The sequence below is a fragment of the Apodemus sylvaticus genome, chromosome 2 (assembly GCF_947179515.1).
Source record: "Apodemus sylvaticus chromosome 2, mApoSyl1.1, whole genome shotgun sequence".
Lineage (NCBI taxonomy): Eukaryota > Metazoa > Chordata > Mammalia > Rodentia > Muridae > Apodemus > Apodemus sylvaticus.
The window spans coordinates 29258642-29280211 of NC_067473.1; the positions used below are offsets into that span (position 1 = coordinate 29258642).

Here is a 21570-nt window from a genome sequence, read left to right on the forward strand (position 1 = left end):
GTAATACTATGTGTATCAGAAAATAATATGTAAGTTATTTATCAAGCATTGCTGTTAGCAATATCTAACAGTATCTAAATAACTTCTTGTAATCTTTGCTTACAGTGTGTGTGTGTGTGTGTGTGTGTGTGTGTGTGTGCGAGTGCACAAGTGCATGCACACATTATATGGTTGATGTGCGGAGTTCAGAGAGCAGCTTTGGGCCTCAGTTGTCTCTGTTTATCATGCACCAGTCGAATCATCTCTCTGGCTCATAAGTAATTTTTTTTTCCTTTTTTAAAAAGGCACATCACTTATAGGTTAAGAGCCTTAGTTTTAGAATTTTTTTTTTTAAAGATAGGGTCTTTGTAACCCAGGCTATCCTTTGACTTGGTATGGAACCGAGGATGGCCTTGAACTTCCGTTTCCACTGCCCCTGCCACCCAAGTTCTGAAATCACAGGTGTGCGGGCATATGCAGTGCTGAGCCTCATTTATGCTGCACAGCCATTCCATCAACTGGTCGAGGGTCTTTTATTTTTTATTTTTATGTTTATTTTTATTTATTTTTATTTTTATTTATTTATTTTTTATCTTTGCTGCCACTTCTTCAGAGGAAGGAAAAGCAGTCAGTCTTCCTGTCTGCAGATTCCACAGTCCAAGGTTAATTTCCATGCCTTTCTGGGATGCCTTTCTTTGCCTTCTCACCTCAGGGGGCAGCACTTGCTAAACAGTCCTTGGCTAGAGGTCCGCGCCAGGAACCCCCCCCCTCCAAATACACGGCTGTACCCTCTACCATCGAATTAGTGCAATCTGCTGTGGGCACAGCTAATAATGAGGAGCTCCTGGTTGGTTTCACACACACACACACACACACACACACACACACACACACACACACCACCACCCCCATCTCTAGGGGATCCAGCTGAGGGCTGAATGCAGTCTTGCTGGGTTGGTGCTGCAGATAGGCACTTTGGGGAAGAAGTCACATCCATGTCTTCCTGACCAGACAGGGGAATAGAGGCAGCACCCGGACAAGGAAAATAAGCCAGTCTAACGTGAACCTCGGGACCAGAGAAGTCCATTAGAGAGCAGCCAGTGCCATGGCAACCGAAAACCGATGTAATTTCATTTGCTATTTAATGGGCTCTTTGTGAGAAAGTGCTCTTTGTGGAAAAGGCTAATTGAGTCCAAAAAAATTGCATGCAATTTTCTCTTAAAGGATTTGGTCCTGTTTTCCACCGTGGCAGAGCTGGCTTTGTCCCACGCTGGATTTTGCCTGCTATTTTTCTGTTTGCCTTTCTACTTAATGCCGCCATCTTCTGGCCTTTGTTTCCTTTGGTATTAGTATAATGGTGTTCCTCCGTCGAGAGGGCTTATTTACCTCAGCGAAAATTTCTATTCTTTGCTTTCTGCATTTCCCTATGAATAGAGAGAGTCAGGTCAGGTTTGGCTGCCTCCTAAGCTGTACATTATTTCTATCCGGCCCCTTTCCTAAGAGGAAAATGAACGCTGCTTGCTTAAGGCCACGAGAAGCAAATCCCAACAGTAGGAGGAAAATTTGTTACCTGAGGAAAGCTATAAAAATTCAAACGGCTTCTAACAGAATGTAGCAATGTAAAAAAGAACCCTGCCTTTGAAAAGACCACCCTCTGCCCCTGAGGGCTGCAGTAACACAAGCCACCTATTCAGGAGAGTCCCTGACCTGCGAGGCCTTCATTTGAATAAGGAAGCATCCACATACCAGCAGGACAGCCCGCCCTCTCCCCACCTCCGCTGCTGCCCATCTTCTAGCCCTCGTCCTGTGCACTGTGATAGCGCCAGTTTGACTGCATCATCCTTTCCTAACCCACCTCCAACAGAATGCTTGCCCATTCTGTTGTATTGTAAGTGTATCTAGGCCAACAGAATTTAATTTTTTTTTCTTTAAGTGGATGCTATTTGCTGAAATTATTTTTAAAGGAAATGATATACCACTATAAAAAAAAAACAGCAAAGAGAAAAATCTTTCATTGCGCAAAGAGAGAAACGGAAACAGTAAATTACAGGCAGTGGCTTTCGTGACCGACACCTGCCCAGAGAGCGTCCTCTATCAGATGGCGAAGAGTATCTCTAAATTGCCTTGTCTTCAGAATGCTGCCTTTTTTCACCTTGTCTCCTGTTCTGAATGAGAGAATTGAAATAAGTTGCGGCGGGGGTGGGGGTGGGGTGGGGGTAGGATGGGGTGGGGGAGATCCCTTCTCATCTCCATCAGATAACTGTTTCTCCAGCCCCACTGGATCCTTTATGGAGAATCACTGCACATTTTGTAAGACACAGCCCTCAGCAGGGCCGTGTGAAGTCGATGGTCCCCTGGTGGTGAACTGTTAAAGCCTCCTCCTCCTCAGAATTGAGGCTACTTTTCTCCACATCTCTTCAGCCCTGTCCTGGAGGTCTCAACATAAATAGAAAAGAGGAATTAATAATGTATGAGGAGCAAAGAGAAGAAAGAAAATTGCCACCATTTCCTACAATTACGTCTATCTACATAAAAATAAAACCTTAGGAGAAAATCTACCTTCAAATGGTGAGGGCTAATAACTGAGTTTAGTACTTATTCTGCATCTTGGCTCCTTCTACCAGCAAGTCAGCTGTATTTCTATATACAAGAAATAAGCAGTTAGAAGTTGTAGTCTAAGAAGAAGTTTTATAGGGCTGGAGAGATGGCTCAGTGCTTAAGAACACTGACTGCTTTTCCTGAGTTCAATTCCCAGCAACCACATGGCGGCTCCCATTACAGCTGTCTGTAATGGGATCCGAGGACGCCCTCTTCTGGTGTGTCTGAGGACAACGATGCTGTACTCAGATACATAAAAATAAAAATAAAATAATAAGATGATTTATAGTATCACAAGAAATTGAAGAAATCTAGGAGATGGGATAATGTGCTATTTGAAAAATATTAAGATGTTATATTCAAGGTTCATTATGAAAAATGCAGTACCCATTTTTTTTTCTTTAGAGACGACTGCTTTTGCTTCTCTAGTTTGATTAGCCTAGTGTTTGCGTATTGTCAAACAACTGACACTTATTTATGTTTGAAAACAGAGAAGATGTAGCAGTGTAAGATAATCAAAATTATAGAGATGTAATTAGGACATATGTCCTTTTCCTTTTTTGGGGAACCATATGACATCTACCTACCAGGTTCCCAATGAGTTATCCCGAAGCTGGGGGCTTGCCACAAACTAGAATAACAATGCCTTCATTTTATTACAGTTTTGCCTTTTGTCCTTTTGCTTAGATTTCCATGACTTGTTGATATTTTAAACCTTTTTTTTTTTTGCTATAGCTTGCATTGTTTTTGTTTGTTTTTTTCGTTTTGCTTTTTACAAAAATACTTAATCTCAGCGAATATTTTAATCAACTTCATGTTTCAGGAGGGGGAGTCCCTTCTAAAGCCTTCATGTCTTGTCCTGGGAACCTCTGCTACCCTAGGGATCTTTTTTGACATCCTAGCTCCCTCCCCTCCTTGGGTCAGATTCCCCCTCCCCGAATCATGCTTTCTTTTCTTTTTTCTTTTCTTTTTAGTTTGTTGCTTTTTGAGCTGACCAAATCCTTACCAAGAGCTCTGAGAAATTACACTGGAGATGATAAACACCACTTAGCATGTTTGCTCTTCCTTGATTGACAGAGAAGCCCAGATTCATAATTGTTCCCCTCTAGCATGATAAAAGCATTCCTCCACAACCTCTGTTTTTCAAGATGTTGCTGGCAAATCCGAAGCCTTTCAGCCTTTGCTGGTGACCTTTCCTGAAGCGTTTAGGGTTTTCTTCCCACCCTTGTTCTGAAAATTCACAAAGATCTGCCTGCGTGCATCTCCTTTAGTTTGCTTCCCTGGGTCCTTCCAACCCACGCAATACTTCTTTGTCCATTTCGAGTGTTTTTGTGCCTGGATTCTTTCCTGCTTTTTAACATCCTTTTTGTCAATTTCTATCATTTGAATATTTGTTCCTTAGCTTTACTCTTGTGCCTGCCTTTTGCTGATTTCCTGCCCTGTAGAGTTTTTACTTTTGTGCTTGCTTTCTGTGTTGTCTTAGAATCCTTGGCTGCCTCCCTGTAAGATGGAGTGACTGAATTCCAAGTGAAGTTTGTAAATTATTAGCTTCGCTCACTCTATAGTACTTGGCTAGAATAGTCATTCCAATCCCACCCCACCCCCACCCCACCCCCTCTCCACCCCCACCCCCATTATATTCTCCAAAGGAAAAGCCTAACTGGCTTCTTCCTAGAGGCCTGAGATGGAATTGCCAGTATTCTAGGTGATGGGTTGAAGGTAGTGCAACCCTAGTAAATCTACCTCCACTCTGGGATATTACCCTCTCCTTTTTACAGTGCTAAAATCTGCTCCTGCATGAGCCTTGAAAATAGCCTTCCATTCTGAAGTCCATTTTCCACCATTACAGCTGGTATGCTCCATAGTCCCTTCAGACATTGTTGGACTCTCGAGGGTCATTATCATTTTCTTTTATCATACTTATCTTTGCTTATGTCCTTGATTAATGTCTACTTGTGAGTTTCATGGGGACAGATCTCTGCTCCACTGCTAAATGCACAGTAGTACGTTTTGTATGTTGTCTGTAGAGTCTATATTAAATCTTCAACCCAGAGCAAGGCCTGGTGCTTGAGGGAGCAGTGTACTTAAAATCCTGCCGGGACCAGTACCCCAAAAGCTGTATTCAGTCTTTGGCTTATTGTACTCATTTCTTTCTCGTGCGAATAACTTTCCAGAGAGAGAAATCAGACACATTTAGTGTTACTGGGAGATACAGTGAGTTGGAGATTAGAAGATCTCTGTTAATCTGGTGTCATGGATGGTGTTAAATATTGCAACAGCTGAGAGACGGAAACAGAATTGAAGATACTGATGGCTAAAAGCGTGGTGAACAAAACTTTTAAAAAAGCATTGTGAAGAGGAGGCACGAGGGAGAGTCTTGTTTTTTTTAATATAACACCTGAACATAAATAAACAAAAAAATTAATGGAAATTCTATTTGGTGTTCAGAGTTTGAAGCCGGGAAGGAGCTGGGTGGGGATAATTTATGGTGTGAGGTGTTTGACAAGTGTAGGCATTGAGGTCCAGAGAAGGTAATAAGATTGCCTCTGGAGAGGAAAACCCTACTTCTCTCATGACCTAGAGTGAAAGGGCGGGGGGTGGGGGGTAGCATGGAGACTTTGTTATATGAGAAAGAAGATATATTCTGAAGAAGTCTCCATTTGCACAGCATTTTCTAAGTAAATCAAGTCATAAAGAGATCTGGGCAGAACAAGGATTAAAGAAAAGCATTTGGGATAATGACCATAGCGCATGGAAAATACGTTAGAAAGACAAACGCTGGCCGCCTGGAAGGGCCAGCCAAACTTCCCTGCTGACCTCTGTAGTGGTACCAGTCTTGTTCAGAAGATGTCACGGCAACGGTGCAGTTCTTGCCATACGGCATTTGGGAGCCGTTTGGGAGCAGGCACTGCCACCGTGCCTCGGTTCCCTCAGGATTGCTGTCATGTCTAGCACACGCGGGTGCTGTGATAAAAAAATTATCTGGAGGGGATGGGATGGAAGTCAGGAACGCCTTAAGGGCAGAGAGATCATAGGAAGAGCATCCTGCAAGTTCCCAGGATGGCTATAGCTAATAGTTAGCAAGCCAGATGTAAAGAGACGGATATGTCAGATAATTGGCTGTGTAAGTTAGTGATTGTCAGAGACCAACTAGCTTCAGACATGGCTCAATCCACGCTTAACAGTGAGCAGGAGTCAGAAGGGAGGGAGGGTCACTGAAAGTCTGAGAGCCCAGGGTCCTGGGTCATCTGTCTGTGTATTTATTAGACACCCAAAAGAATGACAGGCATTATGTACTGAAGAAAAATGTGACTCAGGTGTCTGAATCTATAGACGCTGATGGGGAAATAAATGTCTTTGGGAAGGAGGTTAGGTAGCTAAAGAAGCAAAGCCCCGAAGAACCAGGGATGTTCTTTTTATTTATTTTCCTTCCCAAAGGGAATTAGGAAGTAATTGGAAACAGCAATGGGGAGTCAGCTATATGAAAAAGAACACCCAGTTCTATACTGCAGGCCAGAGCTAAGCATCCTACATTCCTTGTCTGAGCTTGGAGCAGAGCAATGCTAGCCCGGTCGCCATGGTGACCAACGCCATGTCTCCGGGCTCATTAATCCTGTGTTCCAAACTAAGCACTTAGCAGTAGCTTCTGAATAAATGCATCAAGGCTCTGCATACTGAAAAGGGTACATTCATGTTAAGCAGGGGGAAAAAGGTTTTCAATTTCATTCATTAAACTTGAGTAAATAATTTAATATCTTTGTGCGCCAGTCCTCCAAGCTAATGAATAAGGATAAATGCTTAATGGAAAAAGCTCGCTTAATAAAGTTAACAGTGTCGGCTCTACACATAAAAGAAATTGATGTTGCCAGCGTCTATGCCCCACGAAGGAGAAAATGGGAAGGAAAATAACATATATTAAGCATGTACGGTGTGGATAGGTCAGGTACTTTAGAATAAATGTCTCATTCAATCCTTTGACAACTGTGTGAAGTGCACATTATTTTTCCTCGTCTCACAGTTGAGAAATCAGAAACTCAGGGAAGTTAGAAGAGGCTCACCTGGCCTGTCTCATCTGAGCAGGATCAGGGCTGTTCGTATCAAGTCTGTGTTGGTCCTACTGTGTCTCGATGCAAACTGTATGGCGTTCTCCCTTAGACAGTGGACTGACTAAAGAATCTGACAGAAACTTTGTGCTTCTTTGACATGATCCGAGAAGCGTAACTATTGAATCTGAGTTCCATTAGCTTGAAAATAAAAAGTCAACCACCATGATGTGTTTCGGATGTCGGCTGGGTAGAGGACGTGTACTTAATCAAAAAACACAAAAAACAGTTGATGTGTCATTGGCTCCCTCAAAGCAAACATTTATCCTCACTCCATCTTTTCCTAGCACACAGGTCTAGTTTCGTAAGCAGACAACCCTAAGGGAGAGCGATTCTGTCCTTCTGAATAGGATAATGCCTTTATTTGAGCATTTTCTGATTTGCTGTAACAATACAAGGAGGCACGGGAAAGTGATTGAAGAAGCTATATTAAAAATCCATTTATTCATTTTCCTTAAAATTAAACTCTGTAATTAAAAACACCTCTTTGATCAATTTCCAAATTACTGCCTCCAGGGAGGAGGAATTGCAAGATAATAAGTAACAAAATCAGCTGGGGGCAAGGCAAAGCTCTGACTTCCAGCAAGGAAACACTGTAAGAAACACTGTAAGCAACAGAAGCAGCCTGTTGGCCCTGCAAAGCCCCTGCCTCTTAACTCGCCTGTTACTAAGCTGCTTTTTTTTTTTTTTTTAGTTGTACCCTTTAACAACCCTATCACCAATTATATTTACCGACAAGACTATTCCAGGATATTTTCTCAAAGACAAATTGTGAGATGCTGTCCACAAGGTTCTCTAGCATTTTCAAAATCAGTTTCTTTCTCCAGCAGACTTTCTTCAGTTTAAGTCCCCATCCCCAAGCCACTGAAGCTTCCGTTCTAAGTTTTCAGACTGGGTGTGTTATCTTTGCCTTACAGCTAGAAGCATCTAGAACCGGAAATTAAAGGATGACATTTCCTTGGGCATGAACGACTTTATTATTTTTTTTCCCATCAACACTTCTATAATTTTTCCTTGCTTAGAGGAGCCTGGATCTCATTATCCTGTGAACATTTTAAACACCATTTAGCAAAAAGATATCAGATTTGGAAACAGAAAGGCAATGTTTTCTTTGTAACCGCTGCAAGTAATGACTTACAGAAGATAATCTAAACAGTCTCATCAGGTGCTCAGGGGCTCAGAGTTGGAGGTAACGATTAACTCGACAAGACCAGGGGACTCTCATCTCAGCTCTTTACTAATCTGAGTGAGAAAATTCACAAGGAGGGAAAATGGCAGAAGACCCAGGCAGATGCCAGCTCCTAATACATTTCTACTCCTTAGAAGGCTCACGGCAACTGAAGAAAAGCAGACACTTGCCTTTTCTGGGACAAAGCATCTCTCAAAGCAGTGAGAAGAGTACTTCCCCAATACTACTAGAGACACCCTCAACACAGTATCCTTGGGCTTTGTTGACTGTGGCTTTAGAATTTTGGTACCCCCCCCCCCCAAAAAAAAATCCTTATCCTGATGAACAAGGTCAGACTTAGTCAAGAAGGGGGTGCGATAGAAGTAAAAATGGAATGTGCTCTCTGTAAGTAAGGTTATATCACTGTAGATGAGGTCAGAGGAACCCTGGGAAATGGCAGGCTGGACTTCATAATCATCTTAAGAAATCCAGGTATGGTGGCATTTCCAGTGCTTGAGGGACTGGGTCATGAGGATGCTGAGTTTTAGGCCAGGGTGGGCGATAGAGCACAGCTTTGGCAAAAAGAGAAATAAAAACCTTACCATACACGGTGCTTTATTGCACACGTGGAATTTTGTCTATGCTCCCCTTAACTTTCAAAGTCATCTCATGAGGTTAGCTGTACTTTCTCCATTTACCCACTTAAAACAGACCTGTGAACAAACAGCTTAACTAGTGAAACCAGAAGGTAGTGGTAGTGACCCCAGTGCGGAGTACCTATGCTGGCCACTAGGTGGTGGTGTCTCACCTATGCTAGTGAGAGTGGCTAGTAAGGTGAGTTAGTCTTGGGACTGGCCTGAACTTTGCTCTTGCTCTGTTCAAAGAAAGTTTGTCTCCACTATAACCTGAATGTCAATCAAGGAACTTGAATTCTCTGGTGCTTCTGATAAGGGAAAAGCAGTTCCTTAGCACATCCTCCCTTGCTAACATTTCTGGTTGGAGGAAGAGGGAAATTGCATAATAGTTTGGGAATAAATAAGATAATGACGGATATGTAAGTAAGTATCTGTATATATACATACCTATCTATCTCTATCTATCTATCTATCTATCTATCTATCTATCTATCTATCTATCTATCTATATCTATTTATCTATCTATGCCTTAATAAAACACAATATTTTTTATATTGAATTTACAAGTTAACAATTAAAACAAACACTACCATAGAAAGATCTATTGGATCCAATAAAATTTGGATCCAATAATATTTGTCTACATGGCCTAGCCAAGTTGACACATAAGTTAATTACCACTTTCTGCTGAGACATGGGTCCAATCTCTGGCCTATGGCATTATTAGACAATGCATTTGTGCCCTCACGAGCCACTTTATTTGTGACAGCCAATGACTGCTGAGAGGGGTAGCTAGCAGCTGTCTGTTTGCCCAGGCCTTGCCACCAGTCACTACCAAGGGCTTTGTTATCAGTCTTAGTTTTTCCTACCACACATAAGGAACCCTGGACATAATAACTGCAAACACCCCACGCTCTATGATCAGAAGGTCTTTCTCCAAGGTCCCCTTCCTAGCTGAGTCTGGTGGCACATGTCTGTAATCCCAGGTACTCAGCAGGCTAGAGCTGGAAGTCTGCAAATTCAAGATCGCTTTGGTCTACAACGTGAGTTTGTGGTCAGTTTAGGCAACACAGTGGAAATTTATCTTAAAATAAAAACTTTGAAATAAGGTTGGTTGCAGCTCAGCTACAGAGTGCTTGCAAACATGATGCCCTGTGTTCAGTTCCAATAAACACACACACACACACACACACACACACACACACACACAGGAGGGGGGAGAGAGTGACAGACAGAGACAGAGAGACAGAGAGACAGACAGAGACAGAGAGACAGAGAGACAGAGAGACAGAGAGACAGAGAGACAGAGACAGAGTCAGAGAGAGACAGAGGAGAGCTTAAGCAGATTTTTTGGTAATGGCAGTGGTTACAGAAACACACCAGGCACTGCTTCTGAACTAAAAGCTAAAAGACCCTATGTTCATTGTTAAGGGCACTGGCTCCACTAGACAGAAAATTTCAACTAAGAGTTTACTCCTGTTGCTGCTTCTGAGAAGGACACTCGCTGTTACTCAGCTGATTCCTTCTCACCGGATGCTTTCTGCCACCTTGGTGCCGCCTCCTGCATCTTCATGTCACATCAGCATCCTGTCCTATATTAGTGCAGACATAGCCTCTCAACTCCAAGTCCATCTCTGCAATGGGGCCATGCCTCCTCTTACACTGAAAGCAAACAGAGCAGAATTGGGTCCCTGGATAACGTAAGAAGCCCATATTCTGTTTTGTTTTGTTTTTTTTTTCCAAACTTATATATATATATTTTAAGTGCCTCTAGATTAGCCTCTTTCTCAGTCGAATGGCAATGATAGCATTCATTTCTACAGAAAAGCATTTCAACAGTTTCGAGTGAAGATACGGTCTCACTTCACGTGCCCCACAAGATGAATGCAAGACTGCATAATAACAATCCATTTTCCACAAGTCTGAGCTATTCGCCCTTATCTGTGGTTACTTGGCTAAATTTTAATCAGTGGGTTTCAGAATTAAAAAGATAAAAGAAAATGAAGTGAACGCAAGATGCCTGGGTGCAGTCAGTGCCTGCATCTTGTTTTCCAGCTGCACATCTAGAAAGATATCTTTTCTTTCAGGTTCAGTAACTTTAAAATAAACAAAATGATAAATAAACATAGGCTGTTTGAAAAACATCGGCCTCCCAGGGGACGAGAAGCAATATTGAGAAGAAGCCGGCAGATAAGCCTTGATATGAAAAAGATTTGCTTCAGGAGTCGCGGGGAACTGGTTGGTTCCTCGGCTTCCTGTTTTCCTGGGGCTAAGGAAGGCCACCGCTGGGCTTTGGTAGGATGTCCTCTCTGAGAATAGGCAGCTGTGAGGGAACACGGCCACCAAGCTGAGCTGAGGGGCAAGTCCTTTGCTTCCCTGTCGTCAGGCACATGGGCTGCCTCTCTTTCTCTTTTCTGCAGTGAAGTGTTGGTGTGTCGCCACAGCTTTTCCCGTCTAAACTCAAATATGGCTATGCCCATCCAGTACCATGGTTTTAATACCGTCCAAGGGGTTCACTTCAGATTTTCCAGCCTGCCTCTCTTCCTGAACATCCAGAACCCTCTATTTCACAATTTAAACCTCACCAACCCTGGATATTTAATAAGGATAATAAATAATGTCAAATTTAACACACCAAGAAGGAAACTGTTCCTGTCCCTGTAGCTACTTTGTCTTGGGGATAAGAGCGAGGAACTTCCATTGCTTTAAGCCTTGGGCATTTGAATGTTGTAACAGAAACACACTTAACGTATCCTGATTAAATCATATCCTAAGGAGAACTTAGCATATGTTGGTAATCAAAGAAAAGCTGAGAGACTTACCCAAAGTCACCTGGGAGACCACTGATAAGAAAGGATAAAAAAATTAATCTTCCTGTGTGATATACACTTTAAAGGCCAGTCTACAGTGGTTGAAGAGGTGTTCGTTTCCGCAGACATAGGAGAGATCAGTTCCGAACTTCATGCCATAGAAAATGTAAGTTCTCGGGTAACAGCATCAGAAAGACACTTGTCTTCCGCTTGAGGTTTCATTTAAGAAGAAACTATGGAAGACACAAGGGGCTATATTCACTTTAGATTGTGGACTAAAGGGGCAAAATTGAAACCAGAACAAAGCAGGCAACTAAAAAAATGCTTTGGCGACAGCTAACAATAAACTTGACACAACCGGGTGTGGTGGCGCACACCTGTAATCCCAGCACTCTGGGAGGCAGAGGCAGGAAGATTCCTGAGTTCGAGGCCAGCCTGGTCTACAGAATGAGTTCCAGGACAGCCAGGGCTATACAGAGAAACCCTGTCTTGAAAAAACCAAATCCAAAAACAAAACAAAACAACAACAACAATTTGACACTGTACAAAATTGCATCCTTGACAAAGAAGTGGACCTGAGGAACAATTCCAAAACTCAAGGAAAATGAAGAGCTCTGAACAGGAAAAAAATGAGCTCCAACCTTTGAATAAAAGGTCTCCCCCAAATCATACTAGTGTTAGTAAGTGAGACACAGTATGCAAAGCACCTGGGGTGTGCTCCAAAATAGATTTCATTAATAAATTTGTAAAGGGACAACTAAACAGACTATGTTTTAACTAAACATGCTATGTTTTACCTACATAGACAGCACCCTTCAAACCAAGGAGGTAGATGTAGCTCACGCCAGTGAGAATGCATGGAAAAGCACTAAGATGGAGTAACACCAGTAAAGCAGCCATCTGGGAATTAAACCCCTTGTGAAGTCAGTAAATGCAATCAGTTTCTTCCTGAGACTTGTGCTATCCCTCTGTCTTAATATTTCCTTTGTATGCTCACACGTGTCACAGGTCCCTGTCACCTATGGCACCATAAATGTGTCTCGTCCTCTTACCGTTTGTAAGAAAAGCATAGTTATTCGTGATGATGTGAAAGGGGAGGTCACAAAATTGCTGGGATTTCCTTTGAATCCTTGAGGACAGTCACTGAAAACTGGTGAGACTGGATTTCTCATCAATGGCGGTAGCTTGGCAATGAATGGGTGGCACCTGGGTTCTAGTTGCTGTGGTAAAATACCACGGCCAAATGGAACTTGAGGAAGAAAAGGGTTGATTTCAGCTTAGAAATCCCAGGTCATAGTCCCACTGCCAAGGGAAGCCAGGACAGGAGTGCAAGGCAGGAACCTGGAGGCAGGAATTAATGCAGAGGCCCTGGGGAAGTGTGGCTTACTGGCTGGCTCCCATGGCTTACTCAATCTGTTTTTGTTTTTTTTTTTTTAATCCAGGGCATGATGCTGCCAACAGTGAGCTGGACTCACCCACATTAATTCAGACAATATTCCACAGGCTCTCCCACAGGTCAATCTGGCAGGGGCATCTCAACTGAGCTTCCCTCTTCTAATATGACCCTATTTTGTGTCAAGTGACCCAACACAAATACTTTTTTTTTTTAAAAAAAGGATAGCTTTATAGTTTTCAATTTATCAGAAATGTTTCATCTAAAACTATAACCATTATTTCAAAAGGATAGATTAAAATATGAACTCCTTTGGAGAAGTGCACAGTTCTTGTTCTTAGAAAAAAATAATAAAAAATCTAAATGTAGGCACATCTTTAGGATATATGAAGTTTTGACAATAAAAATAGTAAATCTTATAAAACAATTCAACGAGTAAAAAGTAGGTTATTTGTTAAGGAGCAAAACTTGGTCGACTTCCATTTCTTTATAATATTCAAAATTTTAAAAATTAGTAAATGGCCTCCTTATGGCATTGAAACTATAATCTCTCACACACTAGGCAATCTTTTTACTTTATTTATTAAGTATATTAATAACTATTAAGGTCTAAGTTGCCCAGTCTGGACTTGAACTCATACCGTCTCTCCAGTTGACCTTGATCTGTGCTCCTCGTCCTCTGAGGAGCTGGTATCACAGGCTGTGCCACAAGGCTCAGCTTTAATTCCTACTTTTAATATATGATGCCAACAGATGCATGTCCACAGAGTCCTGACGTCTTTAAAATTATGCCAAGAGTTATCCTGCTTAAAAAATTTATCTGTCATGGGCGACTATAACTAGATCATGTATGACACATGCAAGGTAGTCCTGAAATACTTCTGCTTTTTATTCTGGTGTCTCTTTAAATTAATCATTATTTTGGAGATCTAATTTCTTCCCTGTTATGGAATGAGGCAAACCCACGCCCCTTCGGCCTAATTTTGGGTAACAAAAGGCTCCCCATCTCAGAAAAACCACCAGCCTCCATTAAAAAGTTAGATAACCAGGGCTGACTGAAAACTCAAATTTGATTTAAACTCACACTCCTGTCCTGGCTTGCCCTTCCTTTCTGACTGTGGCGCGCCTGCTTTAGACCAGAAGCATATACCATAGAGAGGCTGCACAATGTCCTCCCTTTGGCAGTCGTCCTTGCTATCATTCATTTACAAGGCCGCAGGGCAGAGCCAGAGCAAGGGAACAGGTAGGATGCCTCATGGGATACCTTGGCTACCTTGATGTGTCTGACCTCCTGGAGTTTATCCTGGTCACTTTGAGTCTGGTAGTTGTTTAAAGCAGTGAAAATACGTAAGCTCACCGAAAGAAATTGACTGTAGTCTGTTTATCATTCAATCAAAGGTAATATTCAAAATGATTCCAAATACCAACTTTATAATAGAAGTTATCTCTGGAAATGGACAGGCAAGGAGAACTGAGTTGGGTGTTTCTGTAAAACTCTGTCTTAGGAAAAAAAAGTATATAAGGCAAAGATTAAAACCTTCAAGATATAGGCAGGTCACCTGCATATTTCACACTTATTTAATTTTTATATGCTTGACTATTGCATATTTAGAAAACCTAAGATTTAGTGCTTCTGTAAGACTAGATATTTAGATGCAGTAACACAATGGCGCTACAAGCTAACTCCATTTTATATATAAGCACAAAACGCTTTGGCATTTTAGGGAAATATGGGCATTTCTGGGAATGAATCTGTAATAAAACTCAGGGTGATTTTTGGTTTTCTGTGCTCAGGACTTTCCTGGGGTGTTTCTTCCTTGAGATTGCCATTCCTCAGAGAATAAAATTCAGCCTAAAGCAGAACAGAACGTGCACCATTTGACAACACTGTAAATTCCCTCTGGAGCCCCAGTGTCCTTTGAGCCTGGATCCCCATCCTGTGGACAGTCCTGCCCTTTCCTTTCCAGCTTCTGCTCTACCTCACCCGTCTGCCCAGTTCTCGGTGCACATGAATTCCATCTCCTTTGCCCACGGGTGAATTTTAAAAGTACCTCATTCTTTGCTATTTGGGGTAAATTTCAGTTCTTATCTGTCTCCTTCGCTGCCATTGAAGCTTGCTTCTGAAGACAGTCTTACATCTTGTAGGAGCTCCCACTGTGGGAAGTTATTTCATCCCTGAGTGATTGCCTCTGCACACTAGGGTGAAAATGCTTGCAAATGTTTGGGGGATGTACCTTATGAGAATGTAGAACAATTCTTTTAAAGAAGCCACCTTCCTCCCTTCCTCCCTTCCTCCCTTCCTCCCTTCCTCCCTTTCCTCCCCTCCCTCCCTTCCCCTTCCTTCCTTCCTTCCTTCCTTCCTTCCTTCCTTCCTTCCTTCCTTCCTTCCTTCCTTTCATTTTCGGAGACAGGATTTCTCGGCATATTTGTGACTCTTCTCGAATTCACAGAGATCTGTCTGCCTCTTCCTCTGAGAGCTGGGATTAAGGACATGCACCATCACTGCCTAGCAAGAGGCCATGTTTCTGTGCAGAAGAACTCCATGGAGATGTAAAGATTTCCTAAATCCATATATAGATCAAAATAAACTCCAGAGGACGCAAATGTTAAATACCCCCTGGGGAAAAAAGGAAAAAAAGGCTAGATTATAATTAATCTGAATAGTTGTGGGACCTTGAAGTAGAAGTAGACTATTGCAATGCAAAGGCAAAGAAAAAAACAATAGACCAACCCATAATTAAAAAATGAGTAAAGTCATTATCACCATATTTAGGAGAAATCAAACTAAATGGCTAAAAAGTTATCCCATTAGGATAATATTCACTTATATTTTTATTGGAGAGCTCATAACAATGCAAATCACTCAGAAAGTTCTATATGCAGACAAGACTATTTGGATGATTAATCAAAGAAAAGATTTAATAGTTAATAATTATATAGAGTGACTAACCAAAGAAATTCAAGATGATAAGAAATGGTATTTTTAACTTTCACAATTAGCATAAAATTTTAAAAATGTATAACACACTGATAGGAGAAACATCTACTTCACTGTACCAATGGGATAAATGTAAATATGATTCATAAATATGCAAACACACCAGACCTCTCTGCTTTACAATTCTGTTTTCATGAATTTATTGCAAGTAAGCAATACTAAAATTTATACCTGCTGATTAGTAGTAATGTTAATTATAAGATCAAAATTTTGAAAATAAAAAAGGCATCTTGTACACCCAACAGTAGGGCACATTTACTTCATGGAATATTATTTAATTACTTCAAATAGTGTTTAAAGTCACAGTTTAGCTGCATAGAAATGAATATGAGGGCAAATTTAAAAAGGAATACAAGTATTATAGCACATCTAACTTACTCAAAATGTAGGGGAAGACATTAAAATACAATGAGCTATCAATGTGCAGGTACCAGATTGATTGCAAAGCTTCATTCCTGATGACAGTGTGGCTTAGTGAGGAGCCTCATGCATGAGCTGTGGATTTATCAGCAGCCCAGGAGCCTGTATTCACTCTGAAACCGAAGAGATGGAGTGCAGCTGCTCCGTTCGTAGGAAGAGAAGTCACAGGAACTTCCGTGGCATGTCTATTCCTGATGGAGAGGACACGCTGTGGACAGCGTAGGCTGAGAGCCAGAGCCAGCTAAAAGAACAGAGAAGCAGGCATCACAACTCGAAGCTGAGTGAAGGACGCAGACCAGCAGCCTTTCCTTATAGTTCTCGTCTTCAGACTTAGAAAAGGAGGCCAAACCACGGTTTAGAGGTCTGCATACAAGTGGTAAGAATAAAGGGAAATGAAGATGCTACTTGCCTGTCTGAACAGACTGGTGAAGCAGCTAGAGTCGCCTTTGACTGGATGAAATCCTAACTGGGAAGAGAGTAGGACAGCAGGGAGTTCTTCTATATCAAGAAATGTTCGTTTGCCCACCAGGTCATGGTGGTCCATGCCTTTAATCCCAGCACCCAGGAGGCACAGGTAGCCCGAGCTATGTTAGTGAGGCCTGATCTCAGGAGAGAGAGAGAGAGAGAGAGAGAGAGAGAGAGAGAGAGAGAGAGATGTTTGCATCCTTAACTGGGATATGATTATAATAATATTGAAGGTGTGCAATTATATTTTTGTAAATCATGTTGCATGTGTTCTATGATGAGCTTGAGTTGAATTCCTCAAAAAACAAAAAAGTGCATAGAAGCCCTGATCTCTAATCAGTGTGCTTGGAAAGAGCGTGACTGCAGGGGTCATCACTAATAACAACAGTGTCATCACTAATAACAACAGTGTCATCACTAGTAACAACAGTGCCATTCTACAGCGGGAATGTGCAGTGTTCTTTATGAAGACACAAAGAAATGTGGAGAAAGAGGCGAAGACTGACAGGACACTTCTACAAGCCACCGAGGCTCAGCAGCCAACACCAAAGCCAAGACAGAGTCTCTCTCAGAGACTCCAGAGAAAACTGGTCACGCCTGCAAGCACCGGGATTTCAGACTGTCCTCTTCCTCTTGGTGGGAAGATTAGCTTAGGAAGTTACTGAGAAGCAATACATTGTATCTTCCTGCTAAAAAGTACTCTAGAAAGTTCCCTCAATGAACTTCTGAGCTCTAATTTCTTGAAGAAATCACAAGAATCTAAAATTTAAAAAGCATAATATATGGAAATTTCTTGCTGGAGGAAAAAAAATCAAGTCTAAAAGTGAGACATTCCAGCTCAGAGAAGGCGACTCAACTATGCATTCAGTTATCCCAAGAGGTCAAGGGTCAGGAGTAAAAGTACAAGTCGATTTAAAAAAAAAAGAAAGAAAGAAAAAAAAAAGCCCAAAGGCTGTGGTTCCCTCTATAAGTTCGACTGTAAAATTTTCCTCCTGATTCTTTGATTCTCATTCTTCCTGGAAACTCTCCCACAGCTGAAGCGACCCTGCACGTGGCTTCTGGAAAGACATTTGTATTCATCCTATCTCACTTAGGAGCAGAAACTTGACCAGAAAGGAGATCTCACCCAGAACCCTTCCAGGTCAGAATACTGATGAACACAGGGAAAGGGTGGCTTTGATTACCATTCTGCCTCCTGCAAGTGAGAGGCCCCAGTAGCTGCTTAGCTGTAACTGGAGAAACCTCACTGGAGACTTCGTTTCCTAACCAGACACTGCTTGTGGGAGAATTTTCTCCTTTAAATATATTCTGAATAATCAGGGGATGCTGTAAATAAGTCCAAGAAGGAGCTATCCATGTGAGAAAGCTGATTTTAAATTTATAAAATGCAATGGCATCTCTACTACATCTAGTTTTCATATAACAAGCAATATAAAATTTCCTGCAGAAAAATAATAATGAGATAGAATAGCATACTAATAAGGGAGTTTTTTTCAAACCAGCCTTCCTACTTGCAAATTTCTGCTTGCAAGCTCAGTACCTTAGTGTACTTTGTGCAAATTGTTAACCCAAGGATAACTTTATCCAACTATAAAATTAGGGTAAAAACTGCATCTGTTGCAGAGTTGCTGGGAGATTCCATGAGATTCTACATAAAATATATTTTGGTTATGATGCGACACATCATTCAACTCCAAATTAATAATGGTGACAGCAATATTTATAACACTACCACTGATGATGATGATGATGATGATGATGATGATGATGATGATGATGATGATAATCAGTCTTTTTGGACTTATATTTGGAGGCCCAATGAAAATTTCCAATAGAATTATTTATGACACCAGCCCTTAGGAGTTATTTGGTCCACCCTTTTAAATTAGGCAGAGGAGGAAGTTTCTAGTTTCTCAGGTTGCTAATTCTAACACTTAACATTGTTATCAGAAGAATAAAAAGCACAGTGGTTTCCTGATCTGTTCAGTAAGTGGGTTTCATGAAATCATTCTTAAGGCACTGTCCAAGGAAATCATTGCTAGGGTTGTGTGTTTGACATAGTTGTCTATCAAATAATTTTTCTCAGTCACAGTCTGTTTCCTTTCTTTCCATGACTGTTTCTATAATGCTAATTTTTACACTTCTTAATTCGAACTATGACATTTAAGCTGTTTTGGTGCTAAAAAGTGTGTGTGTATGTGTGTGGTGTGTGTACGTGTGGGGTGTGTGTGTGTGTGTGTATGTGTGTGGTGTGTGTATGTGTGGTGTGTGTGTATGTGTGGTGTGTGTGTGTGTATGGTGTGTGTTTATTATATCTCAAAGACTTAGCTCCCATGATGCTGTGACTTGAGCCAATGTACTCAGAAAATTCATATCACCGTAAGCTAGTTTGCACCAAACTTTAGATCTACCTGCTTTGAAAGAGAGGAAAGACCATTTTATAAAATGGCTACAACACTCTCTAAGGACTGGAAGGATGGTTCAGTGGCTAAGAACACTTGCTGCTCTTGAACCCAGCACCCAGCACCCAGACTGGAATGCTCTCAGTCACGTGGAACTCGGGCTCAAGATGGCATCTGCATACATGTGGTGCACATAGAGAAGAGTGAGCACACTCATGCAAATCAGTAAAAACTTAAATTTAAAATCCTCACTAATGTTAAAGTCTTCTGCATGAGCTGCAGTTCTTAAAGATATTCTCTAATTTTAATTTAAAATCCCATTTATCCTTCTGTTCTTATTTGTGTGTATAAGACTCCCTGGACCATAGGTGAAAGTTGGTTCTCACCTTCCATATGGGTCCCAGATATCAAACTCAAGCAGCCGGGCTTCGGTGGCTAGGCCCTTTACCTATTTCCAACCTTTAAATTAAAAAAGAAAGCCCACCAAAATCTTATATCTTACTATGTTTGGCATTTTAATGATATAAACCATTTTGTCATAGACATCACTTACTTCCAAATCTATCTGGGAATGAAGAGCAGTGCTCAAGGCTGTGAGAGAGAGCAGATCGTCAGCAACTCTTCCCGGGTGCATTTGTTAGCAGTCAGGAAGACAGAGGTGTTGGCTTAAGGGGTGTCTTACACCAGGGTCAGGAATGACCGTTTATGGCTAGGTGGGAGTCACGCATGATAGGCAGAGGTTGAAGAGAACCTGTGAGAAAGAGTCTTACTCAATGACGCTCAGGAGGAACCATACGTATGAAGGAACCATAGACATAGATGTGTGCTTAAATATCTGCCTGCTTCTATTTTCCTCCATAGGTGCAAATGTAAACATGAAAACCAACAACCAGGATGAGGAGACACCCCTGCACACGGCGGCCCACTTCGGCCTCTCCGAGCTGGTGGCCTTCTATGTGGAGCATGGGGCCATCGTGGATAGCATGAATGCCCACATGGAGACCCCACTGGCCATTGCCACCTACTGGGCCCTGCGCTTCAAGGAACAGGAGTACAGCAGGGAGCACCACCTCATCTGCCGCATGCTCCTGGACAACAACGCCGAGGTCAACGCTCGCGACGATGACTTCAAGTCCCCCCTGCACAAGGCTGCCTGGAATTGCGACCACGTGCTCATGCACATGATGCTGGAAGCGGGAGCGGAGGCCAACCTCATGGATATCAACGGCTGTGCAGCTATCCAGTACGTGCTGAAGGTCACCTCCGTGCGCCCTGCCGCACAGCCTGAGATCTGCTACCAGCTGCTGCTGAACCACGGGGCTGCGCGCATCTACCCCCCACAGTTCCACAAGGTGAGGCGGCATCCCAGCTTTTTTAGCTCAAATGAAGCTGTGTGTGCCCTACGGTCTCCCGGTGATTCAGGCTTGTTGGAGACTTGAGTCTTTGAACTAACCATTTCTGACTTCCATTTGACCGGCCCACCTTCTCTTTGTGTGTTTGAAATTTGAGCAAGAGTTGGAAAGTCAGTATGCGAAGAAAAGGCAATTGTTCTTACCTAATGTCTGGTCTAAAGAATGAGTGAGCTTATAGCCAGGAAAGAACTGCGCATTCTTCCAATCTGGCAAAAGTTACCAATAATATCAGCTAGTGCATAGGGACCAATAATGACTTGTAATGAATTCAGCACATTGTTATAAACATTGGATATATGCTCATTTGATTTCCTTCCATAATTCTATAAAGGATTCATCATTCCTGTTTTCCAGCAGAGGAAACTGAGGTACCCAATCATGTCTGAGCTCCTGCAGTGGTGGGATTAGGACCTGACCTTAGATAATTTATTCAAGGATTTATTCACAAAATATCATACGGCATGACCTCTTTTCTGAACAACACTAATTAATAATCTCTAATGGGCTGGCAGGGAGCAGATGCTAATGATGTTGATATGACCAAGACAAGGTACCTACTCACGTAGCTTCATCTACTGGGAAAGAAAAACACACACAGAGGTCATTTTAATATGCACAGTACATGACAGAGTAGAGGGACGCAGGAGGTGCTAGCATCAGGTTAATGATAATCATTAATTTGTAGTCAAAATGCATTTAACACTTAAAGCAAACCAGATGATGCTGTGGTTCTGAAACTTTAATTTAAAGAAGCTGAGGAACTTGAGGACTATTCCTTCTAACTCAACTGGGATCACCCCTCCCATATACATACATAAATACATATAGAATACATACACACATGTACATATAGAATATGTACACATATAAATGTATAAGATAAACATGTAGATGTAGGTATGTGTGTGTGTGTGTGTGTGTGTGTGTGTGTGTGTGTATGTGTATGTGTATGTGTATATATCCCAGGGACTCATCTGCAGTCCTGCAGTGTGAGCACAACCTGGGAAGACAGTCAGAAGTGGTGGTGGACATGCTTCTTTTGGTTTTGCATCAAAGAAATAGAGGTAGGAGGACTGTAAGTTTGAGGCCAGCCTGGGCTACTAGGTAAGACCTTGTCTCACACTATTAGAATTACAAAACCCCCAGCCAAACTACCAAACAGACAAAGAAACAAAACTGAAAGGAA

The 21570-nt window shown here is 41.9% G+C and overlaps 1 protein-coding gene across 1 annotated transcript in view; it reads left to right on the forward strand.

The window, feature by feature from the left end:
* Positions 1-21570, forward strand: part of Asb4 (ankyrin repeat and SOCS box containing 4) — a 39057-nt gene that overhangs the window by 11196 nt on the left and 6291 nt on the right. Inside the window, exon 3 of the mRNA XM_052172423.1 lies at positions 19834-20324. Coding sequence (XP_052028383.1) covers positions 19834-20324 — 491 coding nt within the window. The remainder of the gene's footprint in view (positions 1-19833; positions 20325-21570) is intronic.